The 15874-nt window shown below is 42.9% G+C and overlaps 2 protein-coding genes across 4 annotated transcripts; both read left to right on the top strand.

The window, feature by feature from the left end:
• The first annotated feature begins 102 nt into the window (after positions 1-102).
• Positions 103-11157, top strand: KBTBD3 (kelch repeat and BTB domain containing 3). Of its 3 annotated transcripts, none has more exons than XM_081002139.1 (3): positions 103-433; positions 4199-4446; positions 5986-11157. In XM_081002139.1, exons 2-3 carry the CDS (start codon positions 4223-4225, stop codon positions 7589-7591), a joined length of 1830 nt encoding a protein of 609 aa, XP_080858265.1. In that variant the 5' UTR covers positions 103-433; positions 4199-4222; the 3' UTR covers positions 7592-11157. The 3 variants fall into 3 exon arrangements, with proteins under 3 accessions (XP_080858265.1, XP_080858266.1, XP_080858267.1); XM_081002140.1 differs by lacking the exon at positions 103-433 and adding an exon at positions 3170-3301; XM_081002141.1 differs by lacking the exon at positions 103-433 and adding an exon at positions 3332-3697.
• Positions 1468-3279, top strand: LOC308476356 (tigger transposable element-derived protein 1-like; the record flags this gene model as incomplete). The annotated part of the gene is made up of 1 exon (XM_081003903.1): positions 1468-3279. The coding sequence occupies one exon, from the start codon at positions 1468-1470 to the stop codon at positions 3277-3279; it is 1812 nt and encodes a 603-aa protein (XP_080860029.1).
• Positions 11158-15874: the final 4717 nt, after the last annotated feature.

Here is a 15874-nt window from a genome sequence, read left to right as displayed (position 1 = left end):
TTTGCGCGCGGTGCTCATTCTGAGTTCTGCTTCACAGCAGCCGCATGCGAGACAACAGCATTGCATAGAATAGGGGACGAAGCGGGGGGAGAATCTGCATCTCCACATACCTTATAGAGCCCTGTCCTATATTATTAACATTGCTTCCCCCCTCCCCGACGCTCACTTTCAATTGATAACCTGAAGTGTCTCTTTGTTTTCATCGAGCTCAGGACTCTTGGGAGTGGGGGGCGGTCCCCGCTCTTGACAACGTCGGCGGCACCGGCTGTTACGAGGAGGCGGGCTTTTGCGCTTTTTTAGCGACACGGACTTGCGCCACTCATAACACAGGACGCGATTGATGGGCAGCAGGAAGAGCCAATGGGAGGACAGCGTCGGCTTTTGCAGATGTCGGGAGTCGCGGATGGTCTCCGAGTGGCTGCGCTGGATGCAGGTGGGTGGTTAGCGGCGCGCACCGAGGGGGAAACCACGGAATGGAAGGCCTCCGCTGGGTTATAGGCGGCGCATTCCTAACGAGGGGTGTTAAACTCGCCAGCCTGGCAGCTTGAACTGGGTTGTCTGAGGTAAAAGGGAAAGATCTATAGAACGGGCCGTGTTTTAGATTGGCGTCTCTGGTGATGAGCATGCGCGCGGGGCATGCGCAGAACAGCCACTGAAGCTGTTACGTAGCGTGTGCCCTTAGTTGTTCTCAGACGTTCCTCCCAGCTGCGAAGGCGGGGCTATTATAGACAGTAAGGCGATGATATTCAAGCTGAATGATGCTAGGAATAAGTGCTGCTATTTCCCGAAGGGCAGTTTTGTTGGCCTTTTGCAGGAAAAGCAGCAGAGAGTTTCAATTATAGTGGATCCCCCCCAACCCTTTTATGTGGAAGAGGAAAGGCTGTAGTTCAGTGAGATTTTCTGCTTTGCATTCGGAAGGTCGTGGGTTCAGTCCACAGCATCTCCAGGTAGGGCTTGGAATGTCCTCTGGCTGAAACCCTGGAGAGCTGTTGCTTGTTCTAGCAAGCTCGATTTTACCAGCGGCCTGCAGCTTCCTTTGATCCTAAGTGGCTTACCGATGCCAAGGTGTTCGTGTCGTCAAGCATGCTCTGCATTACCGCTGTTAATTAATTTGCTGCACTTCCTTTTGACCTAAGTGACTCTGCATGTTCTCCTCAACTTTTACAATCACACCCACCCACAACCGATCCAGTACATACACATGCATCTGTAAATGAGGACAGTACTTTATGCGTCTGATGAAGTGAGTTGCAGTACGATCACGGCTTATGCACATTTAACATAGGCAATTTCCAAATTTATGTCCGTGGCGGGGGGGGGTGGGAAAGGGAAAAAAACCTCATCGACATCCCACTCATCATTGTACAGCTTGGGAAAGGGTGCTGAGGTGGAGTCAGTGCGAGCAGCGTTGGAGAATGTGTGGAGGTGCAGTTGGAGATTGAGAGTAGCCTTGGTGATTAAGAAAGCATGGCCCCCAAACGCAAGCCAGGGCCCTCTGCTGGCGTGCAACACAAGAAACAACGATTGGTTCCAACACGGCAAGAAAAAGTAGCGGTGCTGGACTGTTTGAGAGATGGCATGTCGGTCTCTAGTGTGGCACGCAAATATGGTTACAGTGAATCGAGCGTCCATGCCATCAAGGTTCGAGAGAGAGAAATCCGTGACATTGTGGCAGCAAGTGCTCCAATAACTGCTCAGGTGACAAGCCAGGTGCACGACAAGGCTTTAGCAAAGACTGAGAAGGCATTAAACTTGTGGCTTGAAGACATGAACCGCAAACGCGTGCCTACTGATGGCGTGATGTTACAGCAAAAAGCTCTCAGCCTCTATGCACTCTTCAAACCTTCTGCCGAGGATGGGCAGCCTGTGAAGGAATTCAAAGCCAGTCACGGTTGGCTTACTAGTTTTAGGAAGCGCTTCAAACTGAAAAATGTGCACGCAACTGGTGAAGCGTCTACACCTGCAGACAAAGAGGCAGCAAAAGCCTACCCCAAGCAATTAAAGGAACTGCTAGACGAAAAGGGATACCTTCCTGAGCAAGTTTTTAATGCTGTTGAGACGGGGCTGTTCTGGAAAAAAATGCCTGAGCGGACGTACATCTCCAAATCAGAAAAACAAGCCCCTGGCTTCAAAGCAGCTAACGACCGTGTGACTGTGTTGCTCTGTGGCAGTGCAGCTGGGCACTTAATAAAGCCAGGCTTGCTGTACAGGTCTGCAGTCCCCTGTGCCCTGAAAGGCAAGAACAAAAATCTCCTGCCTGTGTTTTGGCAATCCAATAAAAAGGCTTGGGTAACTGCAGCAACGTTTCAAGATTGGTTCCACAATTGCTTTGTTCCGGAAGTTAAGCGGTACCTTGAAGAGAAACAACTGAACTTTAAGGTGTTGCTGATTGTGGACAATGCTCCTGGTCACCCCGAGGCACTCTGCTTTGCACATAATGATGTTGAAGTTGTCTTTCTCCCGCCCAACACGGCCTCCATCATCCAACCTCTCGACCAAGGTGTGATTCGGTGCTTCAAGGCAACTTACACAAGGCTAACCTTCTCATGGATACGTAACGCTATGGATACTGATCCCAACCCTGATGTCATTGAGTGCTGGAAGTCCTTTAACATGGCCACTTGCATCACTTACATTAAGCAAGCAGTCGATGCAATCAAGCCCGAATCGGTGAATGCATGCTGGCGCAAGTTGTGGAAAGAATGTGTGGGTGATTTTAAGGGTTTCCCAACCATTGACAATGAAGTGGAACATATTGTCCAGATGGCCAGACAAGTGGGTGGTGATGGCTTTGTTGACCTCATTGAGGAAGAAGTTGAAGAGTTAATTGATGGCCATGGAGGAACGTTGACTAATGAAGAGCTGGAGGAACTGCTAAGATCAAGTACAGATGATGAAGAGGAGGAGGATGAACAGGATGAGCCAGCAAGTTGGAATCTGCATAAGTTTGCTCAAGTCTTCCAAACAGCAAAACACCTGAATGATTTGATCGCTGAGTTTGATCCCTCTATGGAACGAAGCCTCAAAATCACACAGGGTATCACAGACAGTTTGAGACTGTATCGAGAAATGTTTGAACAGCTCAAGAGACAACAGCAACAGTTGCCAAGCACCATGTTTCTCACAAAAAACGCAGCGGTAGCAAGTGAGCCCACACAATCAACTTCTGAAGCTGAAACAGAGCCAACCCCTTTGCCTGCAACTCGCAATCTGTTGCTCAGGTCTGGCCCATCATCTCCTGGAGCAACCTCAAGCCCTGAAGAGGATGAGGAAGACTAAGCAACACAGTCATTGTGCACAGGTAAATGCTGGTGCTTTGTATGGGCCATTTACCTGGTTTTTAAAGGGTTGTATTGACCATATGGTATTCTGGCTTTACATGCTATCCCCAGAATGCAACCCCGTGTAAGATGTGATCATACTGTATATTCCATGAAAGCTTGTATCATAATACATTTGTTAGGATGGTATTCAACCTTTACTCAGAGTAACAAGTTTGCATAACGAGCAGATTATTTCTATCATTTCCTGTGGGAACATTTCTAATCCAGGCTTTCTCCCTCCATGCTTTTTGCCTGAAACTGCTGCAGCCAATCAGCAAAAGCCAAAGAGGAAAAACTGATTTGTTCGATCTCTCTCCTTACCCCCCATGGTTTCTGCCCAAAATGGCTACCATTGACCAGCAAAACACAAACAAGTAAGAAAGTGGGCAAACTCTAGCTGTTTGGATATATGAATCAGTTATATATATAGCAAGGTTTGGGTATAATTCTTTGGGACCTTGTTTTCCCTCAAAAAAACAAATAAAGCAATGCAGTAATAGTTACAGTTTATACCACAGATTATTTTTATTTTTTTAGTAACAAAGTCACTTAAAACATTTAAGCCTTAGGAACTCATGGTGGTTACAGTGAAATATATTCACTGCAAACCAGCATACAAGCATCATTCTGTGCATGGATTTCTTCATCACTTGCTTTGAAAGTGTACCCGGTGGCAAGTTACCAATGAGATTCCAACCTGTGATGTATTATTTGGAGGCATTTCTATCTATTTTTATTATTTAAAATATTTATACACCTTTCCCAATATGGATAAAGATTCCTTGGATCACCACACCTAGCATACCATACCTATGAAGTCATTTTTGGTCAGTAATTTTGTGGTGTGTGTCTAACATTTGTATTATCTCCTTCAGCAATAAGAATAGAGTGCAGATACCATGGACAACCAATATGATTTCATTAGCACCCCAACTTGCAATGGAATTTCATCTCGTGAGCAGAAAGCCAGCTCCTTGGTGGCTGAAGGCCATGGCCAACAAATCTTAAATGTACTGCAAAGCTTCAGAGATCAAAACAACTTTTTTGACTTCAAAATACTTGTGAAAGATGAAGTGATCCCATGTCACCGTTGCGTATTGGCAGCATGTAGTGACTTTTTCAGGTAAGTCTATTTATGATGTAGTTCTTGTGTGCATAGATATATAGATATAGATATGGATATATATGGATATAAACATGGAGATATATATATAAATCACTGTTACATATGTGATGTAGTTAATTCATTCTTCTATTCAATTCACAACCCCCCTACTCAAAACATAGAAGTAATTCTCATCCTATGTTGACCTTCAAAAGTAGATAAGTAGATCCAGTCAGCTGTGAAATCATTTTAAAATTATTTGTTTTTGTTAGATAGCATGACTTCAACCCATTCACTGTGTACAACTTCATATGTAGGTTTCAGGTGGAGATGTGCATTACCATCTGCCTTAAAAGTTATATGCAGCCAATTCAACACAATGCAGAAGGGCATGCACCTACAGATACCACTTCTGTATGCAAACCGCCTTTGCTGGATGTATTGATTACATTAATCGATAATAAAATTATTTATCTGTAGGAATATTTAATAACTGTTTCTCAATGAGTATTTTTGTTGTTGTTTGATGCAACACAGTATAGCAGTTCAAATCAAATTGCTTGGCTCATATCCTCTGTTTGACAGTGTCGAGTATTGAAGATCTCGGAGAAGACGTACAAATAATTTTAATTTTATTATACAAATTCAAGCATAAAACAGAACAATCACAGAAAACAGGTACAAGATGTTGAAGCAGAAACAAAAACGGGTCTAGATACATCCGGAATACATTCCAGACTTTGGGTATAATAGAAATTACAGCATATGAAAACAAGAACACTGTTAATATGGGTATCCCTTATCTTCCAGGAGGGTGAGCTGCATTTCCATTGAACCTTGGTTTGTGCCCACCTTATGTTGTTGGAACTGCAACTCTCATTGACTTCTTGGTCAAGGGTGATGGAAGTTATAGCCCAACAGCATCAGGTGGGCTCCATATTGGCTAATTGGATGTATAGAAACAGAAATCCTATGGCAATACATCATGCTCTTTTACTCACTCTGAGCTTTTAAGAATTTAAAGATTCTAAGCAATCTCAATCTGCGAGTGGATGTAGCTGTTAACAGAAAAAAAACAAATCCAAAAATTCCAGTGGACTTGCCTTAGGTAAGCCTGTAGTTTGGATCCTATTCTATGAACTGATCTAATTTGTGTTTTAAGATATGCACTCATCATACCTTGATTGGAATGATGCCTGAATTTATCATGCCAAACTATTTAAAAGTAATGAAAACCTCATAGAAAAACCCTACTTCTTCTTAAATGTGCTTTATACTGCATTGTTGTTGTTGATGTTTAGTCGTGTCCGACTCTTCGTGACCCCATGGACCAGAGCACGCCAGGCACTTCTGTCTTCCACTGCCTCCCGCTGTTTGGTCAAATTAGTTTTGCATTTATTCACTCTACAAATAATTTACCTAAAATGTCCAAAAGATGTTTATTGAAAATAGTTCCCTTCACCTTAAGCTGTGTGGTTTTGGTTCTACATTATATTCAGATGGAACAGATATCAGTGATGATTTATTGTGTGTTCATCTTCTGTATTTTAACTGCAGGGCCATGTTTGAAGTTAACATGAAAGAAAGAGATGATGGGAGTGTTACTATTAGTAATTTATCACCCAAGGCAGTGAAGGCATTTCTTGATTATGCCTACACTGGAAGAACAGAGATAACAAACGATAACGTAGAAATGTTATTTCAGCTTTCATCCTTTCTTCAAGTTTCCACTCTTTCGAAAGCTTGCAGTGACTTTCTAATTAAGAACATTGATCTTGTCAACTGTTTGCAGCTATTATCCATTTCCGAAAGTTATGGGTCCACTCAGTTGTTTGACCATACCCTCAAATATGCCCAGCGCCATTTTTCCTTGCTGCTCCAGTCAGATGATTTTCTGGAAATGAATTTCGAGATACTGCTAAAATGTATAGAAGCAGATGAGCTCAACGTCCCAGATGAGGAATCTGTGTTGAAAGCTGCCCTTTGGTGGACGAAACATAACTTAGAAACAAGACAGAAGCATCTTCCCCACTTGATGAAAAAAATACGGTTACATCAGTTATCCGAGGAGACGTTGCAGGAAGTATTGCACTCCGAAGAACAACTACTTGAAAGTGCTGGTTGCTTAGTAATAATCAATGAGGCAATTAAAAGTGTGCAAACTTTTAGTGGTTTGTTTCCAGACGCTCGCCCTTCAACAACAGAACAGTACATACTTGTTCACAAAACTGAGGAAGACGGAGTACATCGACATACGTTTTGTTACAATATTAAAACCGATCAATGGAAAGAACTGATGCAGACGCACATAACAGATCTGCCCGGATCAAGTTTATCTAGTTATGGTGAAAAGCTATTTATAACTGGCGGGTGTGTAGGGAACTGTTTCCGGACAATTAGACTTCATATTGCTGAAACGTATCATGATGCCACTGACCAAACTTGGTGTTATTGTCCAGTGAAGGACAGCTTCTCATCGGTATCAGCCATGAAGAAGCCAAGGACAATGCATGCATCTGTTGTGACCCTAAATCAACTGTTTGTAATAGGGGGGAAGACAAGGGCATCTAAGGATATCAAAAGTCTTTTGGATGTGGAGGCATACAGTCCTCTCTCTGGGGAATGGAAATCTGTGAGTCCCTTACCAAGAGGTATCTATTATCCAGAAGCAAGTGCATGTCAGAATATAATTTATGTGCTTGGTTCTGAAGTAGAAATTACTGATGCCTTTAACCCATCTCTTGATTGTTTCTTTAAATATAATGCTGCAACTGATCAGTGGTCTGAGCTGGTAGCAGAATTTGGGCAGTTCTTTCACGCCACCTTAATCAAAGCTGTTCCAGTGAACTGCACATTGTACATCTGTGACCTTTCCACCTACAAGGTTTATAGTTTTTGCCCAGAGACATATGTCTGGAAAGGGGAAGGGTCTTTTGAATGTGCTGGTTTTAATGCAGGAGCAGTTGGAATAGAAGATAAAATTTACATCCTTGGTGGAGATTATGCTCCTGATGAAATCACTGACGAAGTACAAGTCTACCATAGCAGTAGGTCTGAATGGGAGGAGGTTTCACCCATGCCAAGAGCCCTAACTGAGTTCTATTGTCAGGTGATTAAGTTTAATAAATATAGGGACCCATGGTTGTTTGCAATAGCAGTGTAGTCCAATATATCACTTATAAGAAACTGCACAAGTTTTATGGTTTTGTTTGCTTTTCATTTGCCAAAAAGCCACATATATTAGAGGCCCAATACGCTAACATGGTTTGCAGCCACTTTTTATTTTAATAAGGAGCAGGGCTTGATTGAATGTTTGAATATATTCAAACACCTCTTTTTAAATTTCAGTAGCAATTCCCCCCCCCCCCCAAAGGGATTGACCACAACTAGAATCAGAAGCTTTGTGAACTCAAGAGTAATGTAGATGATGTGAGGGTTTTTCACCCCTTTCCCCCAGTCAACCCTACAATATGTTGAAAAGCAATTTATAGTATGATTTGGGGTCAACTGGTCAAAGAAAAAAAATGTCAAAAATTACATTGAGCAGTTTATATCCTGGCCCAAGTTTTCAGATTAACGCACTTTTAGGGCCAAAGTAAGAGTAACCAGGATCAATCATAGTTTTGCCAGTAGAAAAAAATGGAGCTAAAAGTTGAAGTTTTCCATAATATGTAGTAAAGTAAAATAGGCTGAAATTTAGTTGATTTCTGAATGTTAGCTTAACTGTTTACCAGGGAGCACACCCCATTGAATTCAGTGGGATGGGCTTCTGAGTAAAAATGTGTAGGCTTGCTGTAAGTAACTGAATTCTGAATTTTTTTTAAGCTTAATTTAGCATTTTTCTCTATTAGATATAAATAAATAAAATGTCAACTATTTTGATAGGAACATTGCACATAATAATTTTCACAAACAACTTTTATTAACTTGGGCTGCAATACTCTGTTCACCTGGGAGTATGTTCATTGAACTCATAGGACTTACTTTTGAGTAGGCAAAAAACTGCACTCACTGATAGATTAAAATGGCTTAAGTAAAGATAGTAGTGGATTCAGTTGAGTATTCAGTATCTCAAGTGGTGTAGCTTGTTGATGTTACTAATAGGTCCTAAGTTGGTCTGTCATTTCAATGCTGTTGGCTGTGCTTTTCTCTGTGTCTGTGTAACAGACACAGCCCAAGAAAGTACCTTTATGCTTATGCTTGTGGTAGCAAGTGTGCAGCAATGTTTTCATTTCCTTTGTCCAAAGCAATATAGGAATGTTTTACTTGTGCTTATTGCATCAGGTTATATCTCGTCAGTCTGATGTAAAATCAGAGGGATTATAATAGATCAGTGTAATTGTATTTCCCCAACTTGAATGCCTCCATATCTTTTTGGACTACAGCTCCCATCATCCCTGATCATTGCCCATGCTGACTAGGGATGATGGGAGTTTGGATCCCAAAATCTCTGGAGGAACCAGATTGGGGAAGGTGGCCAAAATTTATATTTATTTAAAATTAAGTTTCATTGCCTGTGTAAATTTACTTGGAAGTAGGTACATTTGAATTCAGTGAGATTTACTCCAGAGTGAACCTGTTAAGGATTATACTGCACAGCTTGTATTTTTGAGGCAGTATCTTTCATGACTGTTTGGATCCTAATTTTGCATTTCCTCATTCTTCCTTAAATTGCAACTGGGTTGATGATCTGTATAAAGCTGATTAAGGGCATGCCAGTTGCACATACCTACTTCTGTCATCCATCTCATGTACTTACAATACATTAGATATAAGAGAAGGATATAGCTAGTTTTCTAAGGCTGCATTTCTATGCATGCTCAGTGGGGCTTAACTCCTGAGTAAACATTTTGTAAGATGTGTTTGCTTAACATCTTGCAAAAACTGGACCACAAAACACAAACTAGAGGCCAAAATATTAATTGTACAAATGCACTTTTAAGGAGTACGTATTATCTAGTAGTCTTACCTGATAGTGGCTGGGATCCAAAGAGGTATTTTAGACATGCCCAAGAACTTGGGCAAGTCTAGTGGAATTTTTACTTCCCTCCAACCTTTGAAGATCAAGATCTTCATGACATATCGAACTGCTTTAGAAAGTCCCCTCCACTCAAGTTTCAAAAGTAATTTGCTGTATGCCATGGGGAGATGTATTGTTCAAGAAACACAATCACTAGGGTGTGCTGGACATGAGAAACTAGTGTTGCAGTTCTTCGGATCCCAGCCTACATTATAATGTAGAAAGGAGTTGCATGCCAATATATATGAATTTATTTGCACTAAAAATGTAACCACACCAAAACAGTTCTATTATTCTGGTATTGTATTATCAGTAAAGGTAAAATATGGCATGACCTAATGAACATTTAATATATGTAGTTTTTTCCTGATTGAACTATTGTTAACTGGTCACTAGTTTACTGTATCACAAATGTCAGTGTCAAAATGTAATGCATTGTTTTTATACATTGTGGTTTTTATTTTCACTTTTACACTCCTCTGCCAGGTCCACTGGAGCAATCTTCAGTGCGAGACGGCACCTATGACCAAGTCTGCTACCTATAAAGGTATTGGAATCAGAACAGTCAATCTAGTTCTCCTTGCTGTAAAAATGTTAACGGAAACGTTAGTATTACCCTGAGGAAAAGGGTTAGATAAGGCAGAAAAAATGATGATTGCTAAATAACTGACATTCAAAGAGATTTTGCTGTAGCACATAGAAAAGGAAAGGGCACATCTACACAAAGTGGTTTGAATCATGTTCTATTATTATAGCTTTCCTCACAGCACCCTAGCAATTGTAATCTATTCCCACACCCGGGGACAAAATATTTAGTCCCTTCGCAGACCCAGGGCTCAGTGATTTGGAGAGCTGTCACACACAAAATTATTGCACTCAGGCACATTCCAGCTCCCCATCTACAGTCCTTGGAGGAGGTGGGACTGTTATCCTTCTCCCTTGTGGCACCTGAAGTGAGGGGTCCCCGTCAGCCCACCCCCTCAATTTGGGACATGTATTATCACCCTGAAGACGAAGGCAGAGGATCAGTCCCTTCCAGCTAGCTCACCTGCTGCAACGGTGCCTGTTGCTCCTCCTTGAACACTACTGATCAGTGGTAGAGAATGGCCACCACACCTGAGAGTTGAGCACTACATGTTGCTAAGCACTCCTCCCTGCTCCCAGAGTACTAGCTGCTACCTCTTTCTGCTGCTGCTCTGAGTCTTCTACATCTGAGGTACTTTTACTCCACCCAGTTTTTGAGGTTGGGTGAGGGTGTTTCTAGGGTGCAGAGCAAAATTGTTGAACTTCCTGCAATTTCCTGCTGCCACATTGGATTCTGCTCCACCTCTTGGAGCTTCCTACTGGATCATCTGAATCACAGTTGCCTTCACTTTTTGCCAGAGGAAACAGGTGTCACTGGGGTTCACTTTAGCTTCATTACTCTTGGGGGGGGGGGATCCTGGGCACCTGCCATTTTGAGGCAGGAAGGTGGGGGGGGGGAGGCTTTATTTTGACACAGGAGTGCTCTTGTTCATTTGACTGTAATTATCCCCAAAATCCCTGAAGGAAGTGACATCCCTGGTTAGCCGTTGATATGCAGAAGGAAATAATATTTAAAGTATTTGTAACTGTGCTACAAGCCACTTGAAGTGACAGAAATATGTCTGTACATGTGTGAGTGCTGGAATGTTCATTAATCTGCATAATAAAAACACTGAGCAGTCGAACTAGTATGTTAAGCTTCTGCTCTATCTCACAATGAAGAACCACCTCCATATACCTAAATTTAGCATTTTCCTTACAATGAAGAATGAATGCTGCAGAGATTTCCTTCTGAATAAATGATTAAGCTCTTGTTTTAACACTTACCTGAAAGTAAGTTCAGTTGTAATCAAAACTTTCAAGAAAATGTATTTGGGGTTGGGGTGTAAAAATCTAAGGTGAGAAATAGTTATGATCAATGTTCAAAAGAATAATATAAGCTCCGGAAGTCATAGAAATGTTGCCTGATGGCATTCCCACTTCTTAGCCCCAAATGGAGTGTGAAAGATCTACATTAAAACCCTAGGAAAGCTATAGAACCATCAAAACAAGTATGAACTCTAAAAACTTCCTATTTAACGCCCAGGACCAGTATAAGGAAACTTTGACAGCCACTGCCACTCCCTCTGCTTGCTCACCGTCTATCTCTGGCCTGCATTGAGTGAAGTGATAGTGTTGATCACTTATAAAATGCTTTTCGACCCTTTGTTTTGTTTGTTTAGTCGTTTAGCCGTGTTCGACTCTTCGTGACCCCATGGACTAGAGCACACCAGGCACTCCTGTCTTCCACTGCCTCCCGCAGTTTGGTCAGACTCATGTTTGTAGCTTCGAGAACACTGTCCAACCATCTCGTCCTCTGTCGTCCCCTTCTCCTTGTGCCCTCCATCTTTCCCAGCATCAGGATCTTTTCCAGGGAGTCTTCTCTTCTCATGAGGTGGCCAAAGTATTGGAGCCTCAGCTTCAGGATCTGTCCTTCCAGTGAGCACTCAGGGCTGATTTCCTTAAGAATGGATAGGTTTGATCTTCTTGCAGTCCATGGGACTCTCAAGAGTCTCCTCCAGCACCATAATTCAAAAGCATCAATTCTTCGGCAATCAGCCTTCTTTATGGTCCAGCTCTCACTTCCATACATCACTACTGGGAAAACCATGGCTTTAACTATACGGACCTTTGTTGGCAAGGTGATGTCTCTGCTTTTTAAGATGCTGTCTAGGTTTGTCATCGCCTTTCTCCCAAGGAGCAGGCGTTTTTTAATTTTGTGACTGCTGTCACCATCTGCCGTGATCATGGAGCCCAAGAAAGTAAAATCTCTCACTGCCTCCATTTCTTCCCCTTCTATTTGCCAGGAGGTAATGGGCCCAGTGGCCATGATCTTCGTTTTTTTGATGTTGAGCTTCAGACCATATTTTGCGCTCTCCTCTTTCACCCTCATTAAAAGGTTCTTTAATTCCTCCTCACTTTCTGCCATCAAGGTTGTGTCATCTGCATATCTGAGGTTGTTATTTCTTCCGGCGATCATAATTCCGGCTTGGGATTCATCCAGCCCAGCCTTTCACATGATGAATTCTGCATATAAGATAAATAAGCAGGGAGACAATATGCAGCCTTGCCGTACTCCTTTCCCAATTTTGAACGAGTCAGTTGTTCCATATCCAGTTCTAACTGTAGCTTCTTGTCCCACGTAGAGATTTCTCAGGAGACAGATGAGGTGATCAGGCACTCCCATTTCTTTAAGAACTTGCCATAGTTTGCTGTGGTCGACACAGTCAAAGGCTTTTGCATAGTCAATGAAGCAGAAGTAGATGTCTTTCTGGAACTCTCTAGCTTTCTCCATAATCCAGCGCATGTTTGCAATTTGGTCTCTGGTTCCTCTGCCCCTTCAAAATCCAGCTTGCACTTTTGGGAGTTCTCGGTCCACATACTGCTTAAGCCTGCCTTGTAGAATTTTAAGCATAACCTTGCTAGCGTTTGAAATGAGTGCAATTGCGCGGTAGTTGGAGCATTCTTTGGCACTGCCCTTCTTTGGGATTGGGATGTAGACTGATCTTCTCCAATCCTCTGTCCACTGCTGAGTTTTCCAAACTTGCTGGCATATTGAGTGTAGCACCTTAACAGCATCATCTTTTAAAATTTTAAATAGTTCAGCTGGAATATCATCACTTCCATTGGCCTTGTTATTAGCAGTGCTTTCGAAGGCCAATTTGACTTCACTCTCCAGGATGTCTGGCTCAAGGTCAGCAATCACACTACCTGGGGTGTACGAGACATCCATTTCTTTCTGGTATAGTTCCTCTGTGTATTCTTGCCACCTCTTCTTGATGTCTTCCGCTTCTGTTAGGTCCTTTCCACTTTTGTCTTTTGTTATCGTAATCTTTGTACGAAATGTTCCTTTCATATCTCCAATTTTCTTGAACAGATCTCTCATTTTTCCCATTCTATTGTTTTCCTCTATTTCTTTGCATTGCTCATTTAAGAAGGCCTTCTTGTCTCTCCTTGCTATTTTTTTGAAACCTGCATTCAATTTCCTGTATCTTTCACTATCTCCCTCGCATTTTGCTTGCCTTCTCTCCCCCGCTATTTGTAAGGCCTCGTTGGACAGCCACTTTGCTTTCTTGCATTTCCTTTTCATTGGGATGGTTTTAGTTGCTGCCTCCATCCATAGTTCTTCAGGCACTCTGGCCACCAAATCTAAATCCTTAAACCTGTTCCTCACTTCCACTGTGTATTCATAAGGGATTTGACTTAGATTGTATCTTATTGGCCCAGTGGTTTTTCCTACTTTCTTCAGTTTAAGCTGGAATTTTGCTATAAGAAGCTAATGATCTGAGCCACAGTCAGCTCCAGGTCTTGTTTTTGCTGACTGTATAGAGCTTCTCCATCTTTGGCTGCAGAGAATATAATCAATCTGATTTCGATGCTGCCCATCTGGCGATGTCCATGTGTAGAGTCATCTCTTGTGTTGTTGGAAAAGAGTGTTTGTGATGACCAGCTTGTTCTCTTGGCAGAACTCTATTAGCCTTTGCCCTGCTTCGTTTTGAATTCCAAGGCCAAACTTGCCAGTTGTTCCCTTTATCTCTTGACTCCCTACTTTAGCATTCCAATCCCCTATAATGAGAAGAACATCCTTCTTTGGTGTCATTTCTATAAGGCATTGTAAGTCTTCATAGGATTGGTCAATTTCAGTTTCTTCAGCACCAGTGGTTGGTGCATAAACTTGGATTACTGTGATGTTAAAAGGTCTGCCTTGGACTCGTATCGAGATCATTCTCTCATTTTTGAGATTGAATCCCAGTACAGCTTTCACCACTCTTTTGTTGACTATGAGGGCCACTCCATTTCTTTTACGGGATTCTTGCCCACAGTAGTAGATATGATGGTCATCCAAACTGAATTCGCCCATTCCCGTCCACTGATGTTCACTGATGCCCAGGATGTCAATATTTATTCTTGCCATCTCATTTTTGACCACATCCAACTTACCAAGGTTCATGGTTCTTACATTCCAGGTTCCTATGCAATATCCTTTCGCTTCCAGGCATATCCGCAACTGAGCGTCCTTTCGGCTTTGGCCCAGCCGCTTCATCAGCTCTGAATCTACTTGTACAATATGTACTCAGTAGCATATTGGATGCCTTCCGACCTGAGGGGCTCATCTTCCAGCGTCATAACTTCTATATGCCTGTTGCCTTTGTCCATGGAGCTTTCTTGGCAGGGATACTGGAGTGGCTTGCTGGTTCCTGCTCCAGGTGGTTTCAACCCTTAGGCAATGGTAAAGGGACCCCTGACCGTTAAGTCCAGTCGCGGATGACTCGGGGGTTGCGGCACTCATCTTGCTTTACTGGCCAAGGGAGCTGGCGTTTGTCTGCAGACTAAGCCACTTCTGGTGAACCAGAGCAGCGCACGGAAACACCGTTTACCTTCCCGCTGGAGCGGTACCTATTTATCTACTTGCACTTTGACGTGCTTTTGAACTGCTAGGTTGGCAAGAGCAGGGACCGAACAACGGGATTCGAACCACCGACCTTCTGATCGGCAAGCCCAAGGCTCTGTGGTTTAGACCACCTGCATCCCATTTTCAACCCTTGGGATACTGTTAAAATCAGACTTTCCTGCCTCCTCCCTCTGAGGGGGTGGGTCTACCAACCCCTTGCTTGCCTTCTCTTTGTACAAGGTTGCTGTCAGGGTAAGGAGGGCTGGGCCAGGATGAAATAGAGGAAGAAATTGTGATTGCTCTTTACAGAGAATTCTCCACTTGTTCATCCTCCCTCTTTCTGGTGCTTTTTCTGGAGGATGTGACTTGCAGAACCCTGGGCCTGCTGCTACTACCTTGCCCACAGTAAGGGTGGGGGGCTCCAAGATGTTGTCTTCCCAGCTCGCAGCCAGCACATCGCAAAGCTGCCAAGTCAGACCTTTGGCCCACGTTGCTCAGCACTGTTGTAGCCTTATGAGGCTTTGCCCTCGGGTGGGAAAAATATTGCGCCTGGGAAAGGGAAGTGGGAGTCAACAGACACTCAAGGAATAGTTTCGGAGAAAAGGCTTTTATTTCTACCATCCATTAACTGGTAGAAGGAGCAAGTGTGATAAGCCACAAAAAGCATGCACGAGTTCACAATCGTGCACAGAGTTTATATACCCATTCCAGTTCCCTCCTCCTTTCTTCTCCTTCCAGAGTCCTGACCCATGAGTTCCTCTGAGCATGAACAGAAAGCTGTCTTGGAACTATTTTGGACTCTTGGCGCCCTTCCCAGGAAAGGGGTTTCAGAGTGTTCCGATGTTTCAATCTCTTGTTCTGGCATGGTTCCCGGACAGAAAGTAAGTTGCAATGTGGTTCTTTAGCAAGGCCAGAAGGCATGAGAAAGGCCTGAGAAACAATGGACTGTTCTCTACCTTTGTTACAGCAGA

The sequence above is a fragment of the Podarcis pityusensis genome (assembly GCF_964106645.2).
Source record: "Podarcis pityusensis genome assembly, chromosome: 4".
NCBI lineage: Eukaryota > Metazoa > Chordata > Lepidosauria > Squamata > Lacertidae > Podarcis > Podarcis pityusensis.
This window is presented reverse-complemented; position numbering and strand designations above follow the sequence as displayed.

What these genes read in the sequence shown, in the direction of transcription:
- KBTBD3 (XM_081002139.1), top strand. Translation starts at nt 4,223, where the DNA reads ATGGACAACCAATATGATTTCATTAGCACCCCAACTTGCAATGGAATT. An exon ending in GCATGTAGTGACTTTTTCAG is followed by an intron (nt 4,447 to 5,985) that starts GTAAGTCTATTT and finishes TTTTAACTGCAG; the next exon opens with GGCCATGTTTGAAGTTAACA.